The sequence below is a fragment of the Pinus tabuliformis genome, chromosome X (assembly GCF_031772625.1).
Source record: "Pinus tabuliformis cultivar Carrire ecotype Pingquan chromosome X, CPIR1, whole genome shotgun sequence".
NCBI classification, from domain to species: Eukaryota; Viridiplantae; Streptophyta; class Pinopsida; order Pinales; family Pinaceae; genus Pinus; species Pinus tabuliformis.
The window spans coordinates 685,133,562-685,149,969 of record NC_142308.1 but is presented as its reverse complement, the minus strand read 5'-3'; the positions used below and the strand labels follow the sequence as shown (position 1 = coordinate 685,149,969).

General features: G+C 43.2%; 1 protein-coding gene across 7 annotated transcripts in view; it reads right to left on the bottom strand.

Annotated features, from left to right (window-relative positions):
- The window catches only part of LOC149141834 (uncharacterized), a 258,860-nt gene that overhangs the window by 112,137 nt on the left and 130,315 nt on the right, over positions 1-16,408 (bottom strand). For 3 of the 7 annotated variants that reach the window (XM_089446337.1, XM_089446336.1, XM_089446341.1), the window contains 2 exons: positions 3,031-3,114; positions 2,280-2,900 (listed from right to left, as the gene is read on the bottom strand). In XM_089446337.1, coding sequence (XP_089302463.1) covers positions 2,280-2,900; positions 3,031-3,114 — 705 coding nt within the window. The remainder of the gene's footprint in view (positions 1-2,279; positions 2,901-3,030; positions 3,115-16,408) is intronic. The other 4 variants (XM_089446339.1, XM_089446342.1, XM_089446338.1 and 1 more) reach the window with 3 other exon arrangements.

Genomic DNA, 16,408 nt, shown 5'->3' with positions numbered 1-16,408 from the left:
TCAAATTCTTTTACTGTATTCCGGTTCAGTTTTGTTCTTACTGTATTTAGTTCTGGTTATTTCCGAATTTCAGTTTTTGGTCGTTATACAATCGTCTTCAGGCAAATGGTACTTGGCACACATTTCTTCAGTAAAGATGGATGAAATAAACATACCACATCTGATCTTCCTTTCTAAAGATGTGTTTGGTACTGAAACTTCCAAAGTTATATTATGGGATTTTTCATTAACTCTATCAGAGAATTTAAAAGCAAACAGTTCATTTGCTGTATTGTCCCTAGGTGAATGTTCCTGAACCATTGAGTTGGATGTTGCTGATGAAAGAACCAAAGAGGATATGTTCTCAACATCAATAATAGAGGGTTCAGACTCCCAAAGCAAGGTCTTAATGATCGAGCCCAATTCAACGTAGCACTTCAGGGTCAGTCTTGATACCTGTTCACGAGCACATGCACGAACCACCAAATGTTCATTCAAAAAGTCCAAAAAGTCCTTGAAAAGCTTGGCATGCTTCGACCTGTTGTTTGGGACCTTTGAAAGTGACAACCTCTGAGCCAGCCGATACAAAAGAATTTCCAGAGATAGCGAGTAGCCTGTTTTTATTTTATTCTTGGAAGAAGAAAGTGGGTCATAGCTCCTCTCATCTTTGTCTGATGCATCTGGTGACTTAGGTGGAAATGGATGAGAACCTAAGCTCTCTCTTTAATGGCCTAATCCAACTCTAGCAAACTAGGCCCCCAAACCTCCACAACACAGAAAACAATGCATCTGATGATTCTATCCCTAAGTTCCATCCTGGACAATATGCCCTAGCAATGGTTCTAAAAGCACCATATCTCAAGGAAAGTGAGGAAGCTAGAGCCCCTGTTGATCTTGGGCTGGAGAGCTTTCCTCAAACGAAATCTAGACTGTGAGTACTTAACGCCCAAGTATGTGTAAGTAGTGGTGATCTTAATCTGTGCCACCCGATGGTAAAATGGTAATCTGTGATATTATGTAAATTAATTACAGACAGAAGAAATACAAAAGTTGAAAAACAAATATCACATATGGTCAAGCTAAGTGCACTAGGAATTTAAGGATTAACTCTAATCAATGGTTTATAATAGATTAAAAATCGAAATCTGTTCACTAACAATAAAGAGTAAAAGTACATCCATTTAGATATCAGATAAAATTTAGGTTAAAAAGGATGTCTGAGAACTCTTATTTAAAAACAACCTTTTAAGATGTTTTAATATAGTAGAAGAAAATAAAAAACAGTTTGAAATTACATTCATTATCCAAGAGCTCCACACCAAAACACTTTCTGATTTCAAGGCTATAGCCATATTCATCAAATCAATAGTATATGTAAATTAAAATCCAGCCTAATGAGAACAACTAATTTCAATCATGCTGCTGCAATCAATGTTGCAAACATCAGCCTCAGCAAAAATTGCAGGGGCTGACGAACTTGGGACATCTGCAAAAATGAGGAAAATATTGGCAAAATTAAAAATTAAAAAATATATTCCCTTTTTCAAATCAGACAAAATGGCCAGAAATCAGCAATACTCGACAAAAAATTGTGATTTTTCGTTTTAGAGTAAACATCTTGAAATTGGTGATGTCACTGATAAATCAGTGATTTTTGCAAAACTAGCTGCGATCCTTGCTAGTTCATTTGATTGAATTCACTTAAGTGCATTACTGCCACATGTTGAAATGCATATTGACTAGAACCTTCCTGAAGAGTTGCAGACATGGTACAATGTAGGATCATTGTAGGTGTATGTACCATGTAGTATGTATCATGTACCACAAGTGACAAATAACATAGAAACTTAGATGGTCAAAAAAATTATGTTTTAGGGGAGTATAAACAATTGTTGGTAAAAGGAAAAGTTACAACGATAAGTGTCTCAAGGTGAAAAAGCAGCCATTGGTAGAATAAATGAAACTGTAAACACAGGCTCCACACACACACATATATTAATTAGAGACTATATTAGATTACATGGTTGAGAAAGTTGAAATTTGTATTTTAAAATCTGAAAAGGATGATAAATATGTGACACAACAAAAGTTAGGGATAGTTTATGAGAACTTATTATAGCAAGCACAAAATTTGTAATTCAAATAAATATAAAAGTGCATTGGTCATCTCTAAACTTGCAAGACCTGGCCAGCAAAACCTCAACTTTATTATTCAATGACTCTTCAAAACAATAAAAGGATGTAGCTCACCAAGAAAATATAAACTCATGTAGAGGAATTATAGCATCAGAAAGACTTACAAGAATCAGTATTCTCAAATCCATCAATGGACTGCCGCTTCAAAGAAAGCTTAATCACTGTTTCCTTTTTCCTGGTCCCTGGTGGACCAGGACTTAGCGGTCTTTTCTTGTCAGTAAAGCTAACACTTGGAATAAAACGAGGCAAGCAGGATTTAATTGTCTGCTTCCCAGGGTAGTCATACATATTCCCCTCTTCGATGTAAAGCGTATCTACTGTCAAAACATTAGAACATTCTTCAGGAGCTTCTGACACTGGCTTTCTTTGTATTGCTTCAGTTGCTGAAGGGCTGACCTTCTTGCTATTTCCCACCTCGCCTGCATGTCTCATTGAAGGAAGTGCACTTACTTGCACCTCTAATGAAGCACTAGATCCAGCATACAAACTACTCTCATCACTGACTAATTTGGCCACTGATTTTTTGGTAACAAATATTGTTGTTGAGGTACAGTCATCCAAACCTTCATGTTTAGACATGATATCTTTTAGAGATGCAATGCTTGCATGAGGTGATCCCGGAACACTTGATGGTTGACTCAAAGTGTCGCTTGCAGAAGGTAAAGAGTCTGCACACCATGTATTAAAACACTGTGACAGATGATATCTGCATGCCATATGTGTTCCTAGTTTATGAAGTAAAAATTAAGTGTAAGTCTTAACAACAATCAAGTAATTAAAAATTTGAAGTTCCAAAGAAATGCTTCTGCATGAGGATAAGTCTAACAGAAGCTAGAACATTAAACGATCCTGTACCTCCAGGAACACTTATGAAGTCCTCATCCGAGTCAGACTCTAAGGAAGCTACAGTATCAAACCACGTCTCCTCCTTGCTGACTACTGCAAACAAAAGTCAACCCCACTTATTAAATATTACAAAGAGAACTAAAGGAAGGAAGAAAATGCATTATTGTCCTCAACAACAAAAAATGGTCAATGCCACTGGAATTTATGACATATATAATAAAGAAAGAGACTTTGTGAGGCATAACAATCTTGAGCATAAATAACTATACTAGTTGTGTAAATCTTCATAGCTCTATATCGATCCAGTCCAAGCTTATACTTAAACTAATATAAATGAACAATATCTCAAGTAATATAGGTTTTGGCCAATGAGAAGTCTACTCACTATCCTAAACCAACACACAGTTTCTCAGTATTTTAAGAAAAGTGAAATCTAGAGACATCAAACCCTTGCTCAATCCTGGGAAGTAACCTGGTAAGGTCTTATGAGAAAGCTTGAAAGGCTTCTGAGGCAGACAAAGTATATTTCCCACCATTTCAGGTTGAAACCTATTTACCAATGGAATAAAGAAACTAGTAATGAGATGCCAATTCGTGATTAAAGCCTGCAAATCTCATCCACAGGAATGACTGGGAAGTGGGATATATTATTTAGAATCTTGCAAAGAAGCTACGGAGCCATATAGGTTTTTTAGTATCAACATAGTTTGACTTTCACTTTGGCCTAGAGGAGGGATCAAGCAGATGACAATAAGAGGTAAATACAATTTCAAGCAACATTCCTAAAAGTATCCTTTATCAAGGAACACAGGATTTATAAAAGACCTCTCTGTAATGTCCCTTCCTAAATTATTTTGGAACAGGATTAATCTCTACATTTTGAGGCCAATTTTGGAGGTGATGGGGCCCATTCGATTTTATTAGGAAGCTAGACTTAGTAGAAGTTATTTCGGTGTGGTTAAGTTATACGTGGGGGTCACCCACACTAGGAGAATATGCATTCCCTAGTTCTATTTGCATGGAGGGGAAATCGATGGTTGAGTGAGGGACCCACGATGGAGGGAAAATGGAGGGAAAAGTGCTCCATAAAATCTATATAAGGAAGGCAACTCTCCTCATTTCATCATCTTTTGACATATTGAACTCAATCTTAGTTGCTCGAGCTGCTTAGCCGGGTTACTGTGTTGTTTAGCACACGAGTGCCTCCAAGTGGAGATCTCAACCCTTGCTTCGGTGGACTTCGAGTGCCAGCCCTAGGAGGGAGTTTTTCTTCATCTCAATTCATAGCAACAGCAGGGAGACGAGTTACAGCAAGCTATAGTCGAGTTCCAACAGTAGGGAGATGAGTTCAGCCACTGTAGTCAAGTTCCAGCAATAGGGGAAGTAACAGTCGCTAGGAAAGGAGCAATAGGAGGGTCAAGTTACAGCAGCAGGAAAATAGCAGCAAGGAAGTTGAGTTCCAGTAGCAGGGAGAGTAGCAGCAGCGCAGACCAGGGAGAGTAACAACAGTGTAGAACATGAAGAGTAACAACAACGCGGAGCAGGTAGAGTAACAACAACGTAGAACAGGGAGAGTAACAACAACACAGGGATTGCGCAGCCGTTGGAGTGAGATTTGTTGGGGCAACATTATCTCGAGGATTTGGAGCTGGTGAGCCAAGAGATCATTTGGAGGGCCATTTGAAGAGGATTGTTGGAGCTGGGAGTGCATAGATCAACAGGATCAGTCACAGCAACAAAATTCATATTTGGAGGAGGGCCAAGCTGTGAAGCATCAATTTTTGAAGGTTGGAACCAAGGGAAACCTTTTCTGGGTGTTTTTGGGATTTTGGCAAGGAGTACGCTCCTAATTTTATAGAATTTTCTAGGCACATCTAAGGGATAAAAAAGGGGTCCCAACTCAACCAGCAGCTAGGGAAGCTAGGGGGAATTTGGGCCAAAATTCCGGCGTCAACATTTGGTCAATTCCTTCGTGGGTTATTATGGATTTCTTGCATAGAGGTTGGGATTAATTTCCTAGAATTTTCTGACCAATAGGGAAGGCTCTAACAGTAGATCATTTTAGGCGGCAACACCTTTCTGGGCAGTAACAACGCAGCTCTTGGGCTGGATTACCAGCAGATTTGAGGAGGGTGTTCCATTATTTATTTTGGGCTTTTGCTAGCTTGCCTAGAGCAAGCCCAGGTGCACACATTCCAGCACCTTATTGTACACCTCTTTCCATTTAATAAAATAAGTAGATAACGCAGTTCGGTTGCCAATTTTGTGGTATGATGGTCTAATTTAATTTCATGGTGTTTTTTTTATTGTTCGCCTTGCATAGCACTACTTTTCCTAGTTTGGATCATTACAGTGGTATCAAAGCATGATCTTGGCCCAGTGGTGGGAAATTAGCCAAAAGATCATGGAAGATTTGGGTATGATTGCACAATGACAGGTGAAACAGAGACAAAGCCATGGCTCAAGGGAAATCTAGTATGCAGAAATTTTGGGGTAGAATTCGTTGGGACAATGAGAGGTTGGCCCAGTTGAGGAGAGTAACAGACCAAACCCATCCTCACCCTTACAATAGAGATGTTAGAGGTGAGTAGGCCGTGGGGGTGCAACCATCTACATCATGTAGGGAAAGTCGACCAGATTGGGGCAAGAGATCTCCTGAAAAAGAGCAGGCAAGACAGAGACGTTTAGAGGGTGAGACCAGGGGGCACTTTTGCTAGTGGAGACCTGGCTTTAGATATCAGGAGCCTGAGGAGGAGGTTGAGTATGATGCTGAGAGCCCATAGGATGGTGAGGAGCACATCGATATACCTAGTGTGGCGCAAGAGTCACCTTTACTAGAGACCTCTTTGATAGCCCCAGTTGACACCTTGGTGGAGAGGATAGAGCCTACACACATAGAGCCATCTATTGAGGGGGTGCCACCCATGTACGAAATGCCAATAGTTGCTGAGGTATCTAGAGTTGTGACCGAGTTTACAGGTGATAGATGCCCACGACAGTTCCACCAGTTTCAGGATGACCTTCTAGCATTACAAAGGAAGGTCACGTTAGTGCGTGAGGCTATTCTGCAGTAGAACGAGGAGCTAGAGGCCATGAGAGTGGTTTGTGCCGATTCCACGGCCAAATTGACTCACATTGGGGAGCGGTTAGATTCCCTAGTGGTGCAACTAGAGTGCATGTTGGGGCATGAGAGCAGCCCTCTTCGGGCAAACATAGAAGTGTTGGCAGCACTGTTAGGTTACCTTGGCCCATTCGACAGAGAGAGACAGAGCTACCAACTCACATTTCATGTATTGACCAGGATAGCGAGATGAGATGACCTCAGTTGCACAGGGTGCAACACCCACACGCTGGGGGTGTTCTATGTGCAGGAGTTCGTGCATTTGATCTCTCTCTTGGGGTTGGATGGCGAGGGATTTTGAGTTGGTACCCTATGGACTGGGCTATGGAGATGGTGGTGGACCTGGGTGTAGCTCAGTAGGAGCTTCCAAGCACTGGGGATACCAGCAGCGCAGACTGCATTGGTTTCCTGATGGGACTACCTATTATTTCCCAAGTATGTTGGTTGAGTACAACCTGGATGGTACAGTTGACGTAGTAGTTGAGCGCGCACATTCGCTAGGAGAGTCTCAGTCAACACCAGTGGCCAGCCATTTTATGGATAGACTCTTTTGGTTGTCTTGGTATGGCATTTGTACATGGGATCACTAGGTGATCAACATACTCTGGCAGGAGTTTGTCAGAGGAGGTGGCCTTCACAGGCCACGAGACAGTGCCTTGTATGGAGCTGGGGATTCTTCGCATTTGTGTGGGACACAAAGGAGCAGAGCGGTGCTGGCATCGCTGCAGACACCTGGGGAGATTCACTTCTTGAGTCCCTTAGGGAGGACTTGGAGGGGAGGTCCCCTCATCGGAGAGCATGGTGATGCGACAATGGAGGTGATGATATGGGTTAGATGCGGGCCGACACATATGGACACAGCTTTAGGCCATCTCATTCAAGGATGGGTAGGAGCATCTAGCGTGGAGCAATGGTTTGCAGATGGGCATGGAGACGCAAGGGGGTGTGTCATAGTATGTTGGACTGCGTTGTGGAGTTGGAGTGCCTCACATCGCATTGAGTACACGCAGGTAGTGATAGGTGCAGTTAAAAAGGCGGGACACAAGACGGTACAAGATGGCATAGCCGTAGCCGAGGGTATCCAGTGGTGTACATGGCTAGGCCGCGGTGTACAGCGGCATGTCCAAGAGTACTGGGATGATCGGTAGTATGCAGGGGTGTATAGTGATGCACAACGAGGTCTTGGAGTGTTGCCTCCAGGGAGACCCTTGGACGGAAACACTGGTCATACCTTTGGGCATAGTTCACCCAGGATCGACGGGAACACAGATGAGAGATACTTGATGGTATCCGCAAGAGCTCACCCAAGATATTTGGGTGACACTCAGTGCACTAAGGGGGGAACTTTTCAGCAATGGCATTGGGTTGGCACGTCAGTTGACAGCCACAAGTTGGGGGATGAGGTGATCATCTGCAAGGGTGGCATATCATTCATCACCGAGCCTACGTCTAGGGAGCTAGTCACAAGTGAGACACATGTCACCCTTTTCTCAGGGCATGTCGGGACTATTCATGAGCAGAGGATACTAGGTACGGCTGAGGTAGTTTCCCAGTATGTGTTTGGGCTCCAGACCTTATATTGGCACATTATCGAGAGGGTGGATGGCAGACCTAGGGGAGATGGTTGGCAGGGACAGGAGGGATCCACATACCCTGAGTCGATTACAAGTATCAGATATCCATCTTTTGGTTGCATTCAGGGGGTAGCTACTTGGCACACGTGGCTTCCAGCGATCATTGGTATTACACAGTGGCAAGCACAGGGTAGATTAGCATGCATCAGATTAGCCCACGATATATGGAGCCTAATTATTGATCACATGCAAGGACTAGAGATGAAGCATGGATGGATTCATGTAGTTGTCAAAGCTATGTTGCAGCAGGTCCAACTAGGGAATGCAGGGATTCAGTTGATTGATAGATCACTCTATCTCGTGATGGTCAGAGTCATGGCAAAGAGTGGTCTATTTCACTTTGGGGTTGGCACATGGTGATACATACTACATAGTGGCCTTCATCGGACGGCAAGGCAGGCTTTCTTTGTGGCTCCACCGGTTCAGAGTTAGATTTAGATGGGTAGACTTTAGCATCATGGAGATGTCGAGGCAGGGTGTGTCTTGCCTCTATCATTATTCCACCATCGAGTTCCAAGAGACAAGGATACTGTCTGTGCATGATGGGAAGTAAGTCATAGTCTGAGTAGCGCAGCGTCAGCATGGTGACACCACTCTGGGACTAGCAGGGAATTGGGGCATCACAGCTCTTCACAACTCAATAACCTCTAGGGATGTGTTGCCTACTACAGGGGGAGATCATACAAATCTTCCATTGCACTTTAGCGAGTCATTGATCGAGCAGGGGACTTCTGGTACCTGTACCGGGCAAGATAGTGAGTGGAGCGAGGGGAGCTTCATGTTGGACAGGATGGCCTAAGATCCGGGTATTGAAGGATTCTTTCATATCATAACAGTGTCTAGGACAAGGACGATTCAGTGCCACATCTGGGACCCTGGCACATTTTGCAGTGACAGTGGCGAGCAACAGTTAGAGAGGATGCTTGTTCAGGCACTGCATGAGGACAAGCGATTTTTGGTGCATTTGAGGAACTTGTCGGATGAGGATGCTACTTGGGAGGGAGAGCACATATTTGAGCATCCAGCACTGAAGTTGCTTGGGGACAAGCAACATTTGGGAGGGGAGGAGAATAATGTCCCTTCCTAAATTATTTTGGAATGAGATTAATCTCTACATTTTGAGGCCAATTTTGGATGTGATGGGGCCCATTTGATTTTATTAGGAAGCTAGGATTAGTAGAAGTTATTTCGGTGTGGTTAAGTTATACGTGGGGGCCACCCACACTAGGAAAATAAACATTCCCTAGTTCTATTTGCATGGAGGGGAAATCGATGGTTGAGTGAGGGACCCACGATGGGGGGAAAATGGAGGGAAAAGTTTCCATGAAATCTATATAAGGAAGGCAACTCTCCTCATTTCAGCATCTTTTGACATATTGAACTCAATTTTAGTTGCTCGAGTTGCTTAGCCGGGTTACTGTGTTGTTTAGCAAACGAGTGTCTCCGAGCGGAGATCTCAACCCTTGCTTTGGTGGACATCAAGTGCCAGCCCTAGGAGGGAGTTTTTCTTCATCTCAGTTCATAGCAACAATAGGGAGACGAGTTACAAGAAACTATAGTCAAGTTCCAATAGTAGGGAGACGAGTTCAGCAACTGTAGTCAAGTTCAAGCAGGAGGGGAAGTAATAGCAAGGAAGCCGAGTTACAGCAGCAAGGAAAGGAGCAGCAGGAGGGCCCAGTTACAGCAACAAGAAAATAGCAGCAAGGAGGTTGAGTTCCAACAATAGGGAGAGTATAAGAAGCGCAAAGCAAGGAGAGCACCAGCAGCGTAGAACAGGGAGAGTAACAGCAGCGCAGGGACTGCGCAGCCATTGGAGTGAGATTTGTTGGGGCAACATTATCCCAGGGATTTGGAGCTGGGGAGCTGGGAGATCATTTGGAGGGCCATTTGAGGAGGATTGTTGGAGCTGGGAGTGCATAGATTGACAGGATCAGTCACAGCAACAAAATTCGTATTTGGAGGAGGGCCAAGCTATGAAGGGTCAATTTTTGAAGGTTGGAACCAAGGGAAACCTTTCCTGGGTTTTTTTGGGTTTTTGGCAAGTTGTACACTCCTAATTTTATAGAATTTTTTGGGCATATCTGAGGGGTCAAACAAGGGTCCCAACTCAACCAGCAGTTAGAGGAGCTAGGGGGAATTTGGGCCAAAATTCTGGGATCAACATTTGGCCAATTCCTTCGTGTTGTATTATGGGTTTCTTGCATAGAGGCTGGGATTCATTTCCCAGAATTTTCTGAGCAACAGGGAAGGCTCTAACAACAGATCATTTCAGGCAGCAACACCTTTCTGAGCAGTAATAGCCAGCTCTACGGCCGGATAAACAGCAGATTTGAGGAGGATGTTCCATTGTTTATTTTTGGCTTTTGTTATGCCTAGAGCAAGCCCAGGTGCACACATTCCAGCACCTTGTTGTACACCTCTTCGCATTTAATAAAATGAGTAGACAACACAGTTTAGTTACCAATTTTGTGGTATGATGGTTTGATTTAATTTCATGGTGTTGTTTTTATTGTTCGCTTTGCATAGCACTATTTTTCCTAGTTTGGAACATTACACTCTCCAACCACACATCTCTAATCCTTCATATCGTAAAAAAAGGTGTCAGCTAAGTCACATGACATAAGGACACGTGGATATAAGTATCCAACATCAAACACATTGACCTTGGAAATAAGACAAAGGGGACACATTATACACACACATAAATACAAAAATGAAATAGACATACAGATCCAAAATTTTCAGAAACTGGAACACACACACAAATACAAAAATGAAATAGACATTAAGATCCAAAATTTTCAAACACTGGAACATTTAGAAAATAGGGTGGCTATGAGAACCATAGATGAAAGAATCTCATAACTCATAACAGCCAACAGTCCTCCATGTCAAAATCATCAAAATTATAACCATTTCCATTGTTTTGTCCTCCATCCTCCTTTATATCCAATTCAAGATATGTATATGTTGGTGTGGAGGATGACCCCTCAAGAGGATCCTATCATCAAAATTGATCAGCTCTAGCACTAGTTCATTAAGATCCAAGTTGGATAATGCTAACTCAAGACTACTATCCAAACCCATACCATCAAGAGACACATCACACATCTTGTTTTCATCAAGAAAAATTTAAGACTCCAGACAGGGTTTTTTCACACCCTAGTGTTGGACACACTTAGGGCATGTGTTGAACACATGTTTAGCATGCGTCCTCTGGTGTAATATCCCTAAGGAAAATTTATAGTAATAAACAAAGCATGCATAGAGATAAACACAGAAAATTTACTCAAACATCAGAACACCAAATTGAGCCAAAAACTGTGTTGCTAAGCCATTTTATTGATAAACCATGAAGTTTAATGGATGCTTGGAAAGTATGCACCTGGGCTTGCCCAAGGCAAGCTAGCTAACCCCAAGTGATGAATATGAAGTCCCCCAAGCGTACTAGTTGATCTTCCTTTGGCTCTGCCCTGAAATGTCCAAAAAATGAGCTGCTGGCTAGGTAGAATAGCTGCTAGGACCTCCTCTGGTGCTCAGACTATTCCACGAAATTAACCTCAGGCTCTCCACCAAATACCCAAAAAAACCAATGAAGGAATTTTCCGATTGTTGACTTTGGAATTTCGAACCAATTTCCCTCAATGGCACTGTTGCTAGGAAATCCGACCACCCTGACAATCATGCTGCAAAAGGCCCCCAAAATGGCTGCAATCACCAACAAAACTCCTCTCCAAACTCCTCAAGTTTTAGCCCCAAACTCCCTTCTCTCCTCTCCTCAGCCCCCAAGTGTGACTCCTCCAGGGATTGTGTAGTGCCTACACTGTTGTTGCTGGAACCTCCCTCAAACTCGCACTTCGTCACTCCTGGATCGAACTGGAATGGATGAGACTCCCTCCTTGAGCTGGCACTCGAAGTCCACCGAAGCAAGGGTTGAGATTTCTGCTCAGAAACACTCTTGTGCTAAACAACACTTGCAGACTTGGCTTCAGCTCAAGCATGCTAGTCTAAGACAATTCTCAAATATTCATGAATGACCAAAATGAGTGCCTCTTCCTCTTTTTGTCAAAGAGCCTCCAAAATTCCCATGTGGGCCCAACTCGACTTTCCCCCACCAAACTCGCTCCAATGAGTGTGTGTTTCCCTTGTGGGCCGCATTTCTCTATGGGTGGCCCCCACGTACCACTAGTGGCTCAATTTTCCTCCTCCATTTTCTAATGTTTGGGCTTCACTTTAATCAAAAAATCATGTGGGCCCTCTAAATCCATCTCCTAAGTGCAAGTGCGAATTTATCCAAAATTGAGCAAAATTGATATTTCCCCTTAGCAATGTTGATAAGTGGGAATATCACAGTCCTCCCCACCAAAACATTGTTTGTCCTTAAACAACTATAATGAAGGATGTTGAAGTATCTGCTCCCCTTCCCAGGTGGCATCCTCATCCAATAAGTTCTTCCATCTGATCAAAAACTCCTTGATGACCCTGTTCCGCGAGTGCCTCTCACAGGTGTCCAAAATATTCTTCGGCTCCAGAACTAAGTGCCCCTCATCATGCATAGGTGGTAGCTCTGTAGTTGCTGTCACCTACTACCCTAATGCCTTTTTCAGGCAAGACACATGAAAAATGTTATGTACTTGGCTCCCTAAGAGTAGCTCCAGCTCATATGTTACCTCCCCGACTCTCCTAGTGACTCGGTACGGCCCATAGAAGCGAGGCTTGAGATTCTCGGCCCCCTTCTGCTTGAGTGATGACTGCCTATACGACTTGAGCCTCAAGAAGACCAAGTCCCCAACCTCAAATTGCCTTTCTATTTGGCCCTTGTCTGCGTAGAGCTTCTCCTGGTTCTAGGTAGTCTGCAAGTTATCTTTGAGAGCCCTCAAGATTTCTTGGCTCTATTGTATCCAATCCTTGGCCCTAGGGGCCTTTTTGTCTCCAAACATCACATCAGCAAAAGATAATGAATCATAGCCATATAGGGCTCTGAATGGGGACATACCTATGAACATGTGGTATGCAGTGTTATAGAAGTACTCGCCCAAGTGAAACCACCGTATCCATACTTGTTGCTGACCCATCACATAGGTACGCAAGTAACCCTCTAGCCATTTGTTGACAATCTTCGTCTGCCCATTCATCTGGGGGTGATAATTGGTGCTCAGGCTGAGATCTGTACCCACTAGTCAAAATAGGTCCTGACAAAATCTTCCCATGGATCTACTATCCTGATCATTGACTATGGTCTTTGGGAGACCATCAAGTCGAAATTCCTCTCTGAAAAACAATTTGACCACTTGTGAGGCCGAGGACCGGGCTGAGATGGCGAAAAAGTGTGCAAACTTCGTCAATCGGTCCACCACCACATATATGCAGTCCTTTCCCTGCGTTGTGGGCAACCCAGTGATAAAATCCATCGACACACTCTCCCACTTTCCCTCAGGAATAGCAAGAGGTTGTGTAATCCAACAGGGTGTGTTTGCTTAACCTTGTTCCTCTGCCATGTGTCACACTCCCGAATATGTCTCAAAACGTCATCCTTGAGGCCCTTCCATGCAAAGCGCTCCCTGATGGTCCTGTATGTCTTGTTAAACCCCCGATGCCTTGATAATGGTGAGTCATGGGCTGCCTGTAGGTTCTTCTCCTTCAACTGGGAGATGGGTACCAAATTAATCCGGTTCCAAAAGTAAATCACCTCGTTCATCACCTGGTATCGGTCATCCACCACTGCACCCTCAAGGACCTCACATGCAAAACGGTCCTTGGAATACTCCACAAGCAACTGTCCCCGCCAATCCGGTGCAAAACTCACTAATGAAAGGGTAGTCGGCCTCCTGGAAAATGCATCAGATACTACGTTATGCTTCCCTTTGAATACTCAATGTCAAAGTCGTATGCCTGGGGCTTTCTCACCCACTTTTGTTGCCTCTCCTGCAACTGCTTATTCTCCAAGAAGAATCTGAGGTTGTTGTGACCCTGCACCTGTTTCCCACCAAACACTACCTAAAATTGACTAGCGTATGCATGATGGCTAGTATCTCCTTATCGTAAATGGAGTACAATCTCTCATGTGGCAGTATCTTCCAGCTCTCGAAAGCTATCGGGTGTCCCCCCTGCATCAAAACTGCTCCTACACCCTCCCCTAATGCATCACACTCAAGCACAAAGGGTTGTTAGGGAGTGCCAACACCGGGCAGCTGCTCATGACCCATTTGAGGCACTCAAAAGCCTCCTGCGCCCCATCTGTCCACTAAAACACCCTCTTCTTCATCAAATCAGTGAGAGGAACAACTAACTGCGAGAAACCCTATCATGTCCCCAATTAATAGTTTTGCTAAGGGAATTCACAATTTTTCAATTTTTTGCAGTTAATAAATATTTGGCATATAAACTTGGGAAAAGTAGGTGAAAAAGGAAAATTTATAAAGGTGCCACCCCCAAGCATTAGAAAAGCAAAGAAATTCGATGGGAAGTGGAGAGTGGGGGCTACTCCAAGGGAATACACACCCATTGGAGGAATTTGAATTGGGTGAGAGGGAATTTGATGGGTGGAACCCACAAGGAGCATGAGGGATGGCTAGCTATAAATTGGAGGTGAGGCTCTCATTTTAGGGTTTTTTGACATTTGATTATCTATTGTTACTCTAGTTGTTCAGCGGAGTTACAAGTGTTTCTCAGCACAAGAGCTTCCCAAGGAGTAAATCTCAACCTTCTTCGATGGACCTTGAGAGCCACCCTAGGAAGGATTTTTTATTATTGCTGTAAAATTTCTATTTGGAACATTACAAACCCTTCACGAACTTCCGATAGTAGGTGCAAATGCCCACAAAACCCCTCAACTTCGTCACATTCTAGGGATCTGGCCAATCCCGGATGACCGATCTTCTCCTCAAGAACTCTCACACCATCCTCTCTAATAATGTGCCCTAGATAGAGCATCTCCATCAAACCGAACCCACACTTGGAAAACTTAGCGTAAAACGGCTGCTCCTCTAGGATACGCAATACTGTCTCTAAATGCTACAAGTGCTCCTCCCAGGTCCGGTTGCAAATTAGTATGTGTTAAAATTGGCAACCAGGGCAAAACTTCATGTGGGTCATCTTATTCATGGCTGATAATATTTTTATTAGATTCCTCTCGTTGAGAGGTGTAGGATTGATATAAAGATCATCCGATTCCGATAAGTATTCATGGAGATATGAATTTATTTTGATTATGGAATTATTATCAAGCCGACCTACAACTCATGTAGGCTCAGAAGCCCAACAGTCGCATCTATTCACCCACCAACGTTGTGTATAAATATAAGAGGACTTTTCCTCATTTGGACTCACTCATCTCATCACATCTCTCTCTCTCTACTACGCAGAAATGAGTCTCTTCTCTACTGCGCTAAAATGGATCTCTCTCTCACACATGTGAAGCCAGAAGCTGTTGAATTTGAAGCTGCAACTGCAGAAGTAAAGATTGACTTGCGTGGCCTAGAAGATCTCCTCTTTGGAATTGCGCTGTAGGTTCATCTGAACCTCCTCTGAAAGCCGCAACTTTTGGTGGTGGAATGAAGTCAATCCGATGATCGATTTGCAAGATATCGACTGCCTTAGTTTGATAATGAAGCCGCTAATGCTGATGCTATTGATCTAGGGTTTGCTACTGCTGATATGAATCAGATTTATTGTACTATTTCTCTTTGCTGAATTATTGAAGATAAAAGAAGATTTGATCAAAGGGTTTCCCCACACATTGTGGGGTTTGTCCCTGGCTAGCCGCCACATCTTGTGTCTCTTGTCTTGGCTTGTTTTCTGTCGATCATTTAATGTTCTATCTGCACTTTACTTTATGTACGTGTGATTGCTAATCTTTGGAATATAATAAGGAAAATAAGTAAACTGTTATAAGTATAGAACATACCATAACTTAACATGGTATCTGAGCTGAGGTGAAGACAAAGCCCGAGCAAGAGCAAGAGCAATCATCGAAGAGAATATTGGCAAGGCTATCCTAAAAGAACTATGGGGTCCTCAACACTCTTTCTTGCTGAAGACAAGCTCCGTGAGAAAGCTGACTATCACGGATGGAAGATATCTATCGATCTAACCCTTGAGAATCAAGGAGTGTTGGATCATGTGAGAGGCAATATTGTTGAGCCTCCATCAAATGCATCCGCCACTGCCTAGAACAAATGAAAAAATGGAGAAGTCAAAACAATAGAAGATCATCCGGGACTCTATCGACAAGCACTTGGTGGCCTACATCTCCGAACTGGACACCTCCAAGGAAATCTACAATAGACTGGTGAGTTTATTTAAAGTTAATGATGCAAATCAAGTTTTGTTTCTTAGAAATACGCTGAGGGAAATAAAGAAGGGTAAAGATGGAAGTATGCAAGCATACTTCTTAAGAATCACCGAGATCAAGAACGATCTCCTATCTATTAGGGAAACTATTACTGACAGAGAAATGGCACTCACAACTCTTGGAGGATTGCCATTTGAATGGTATGTGTTCAGGACTACTCTTTTGAACTATAATGTAATTCCTGGTTTCGAGGAATTAATGGCTAGATGCATTCAAGAAGAAACAAGGGAAGAAGTGTAAGAAATGCCCATGCCTAAAGGTCCTCCTGCTGCCTTTTCT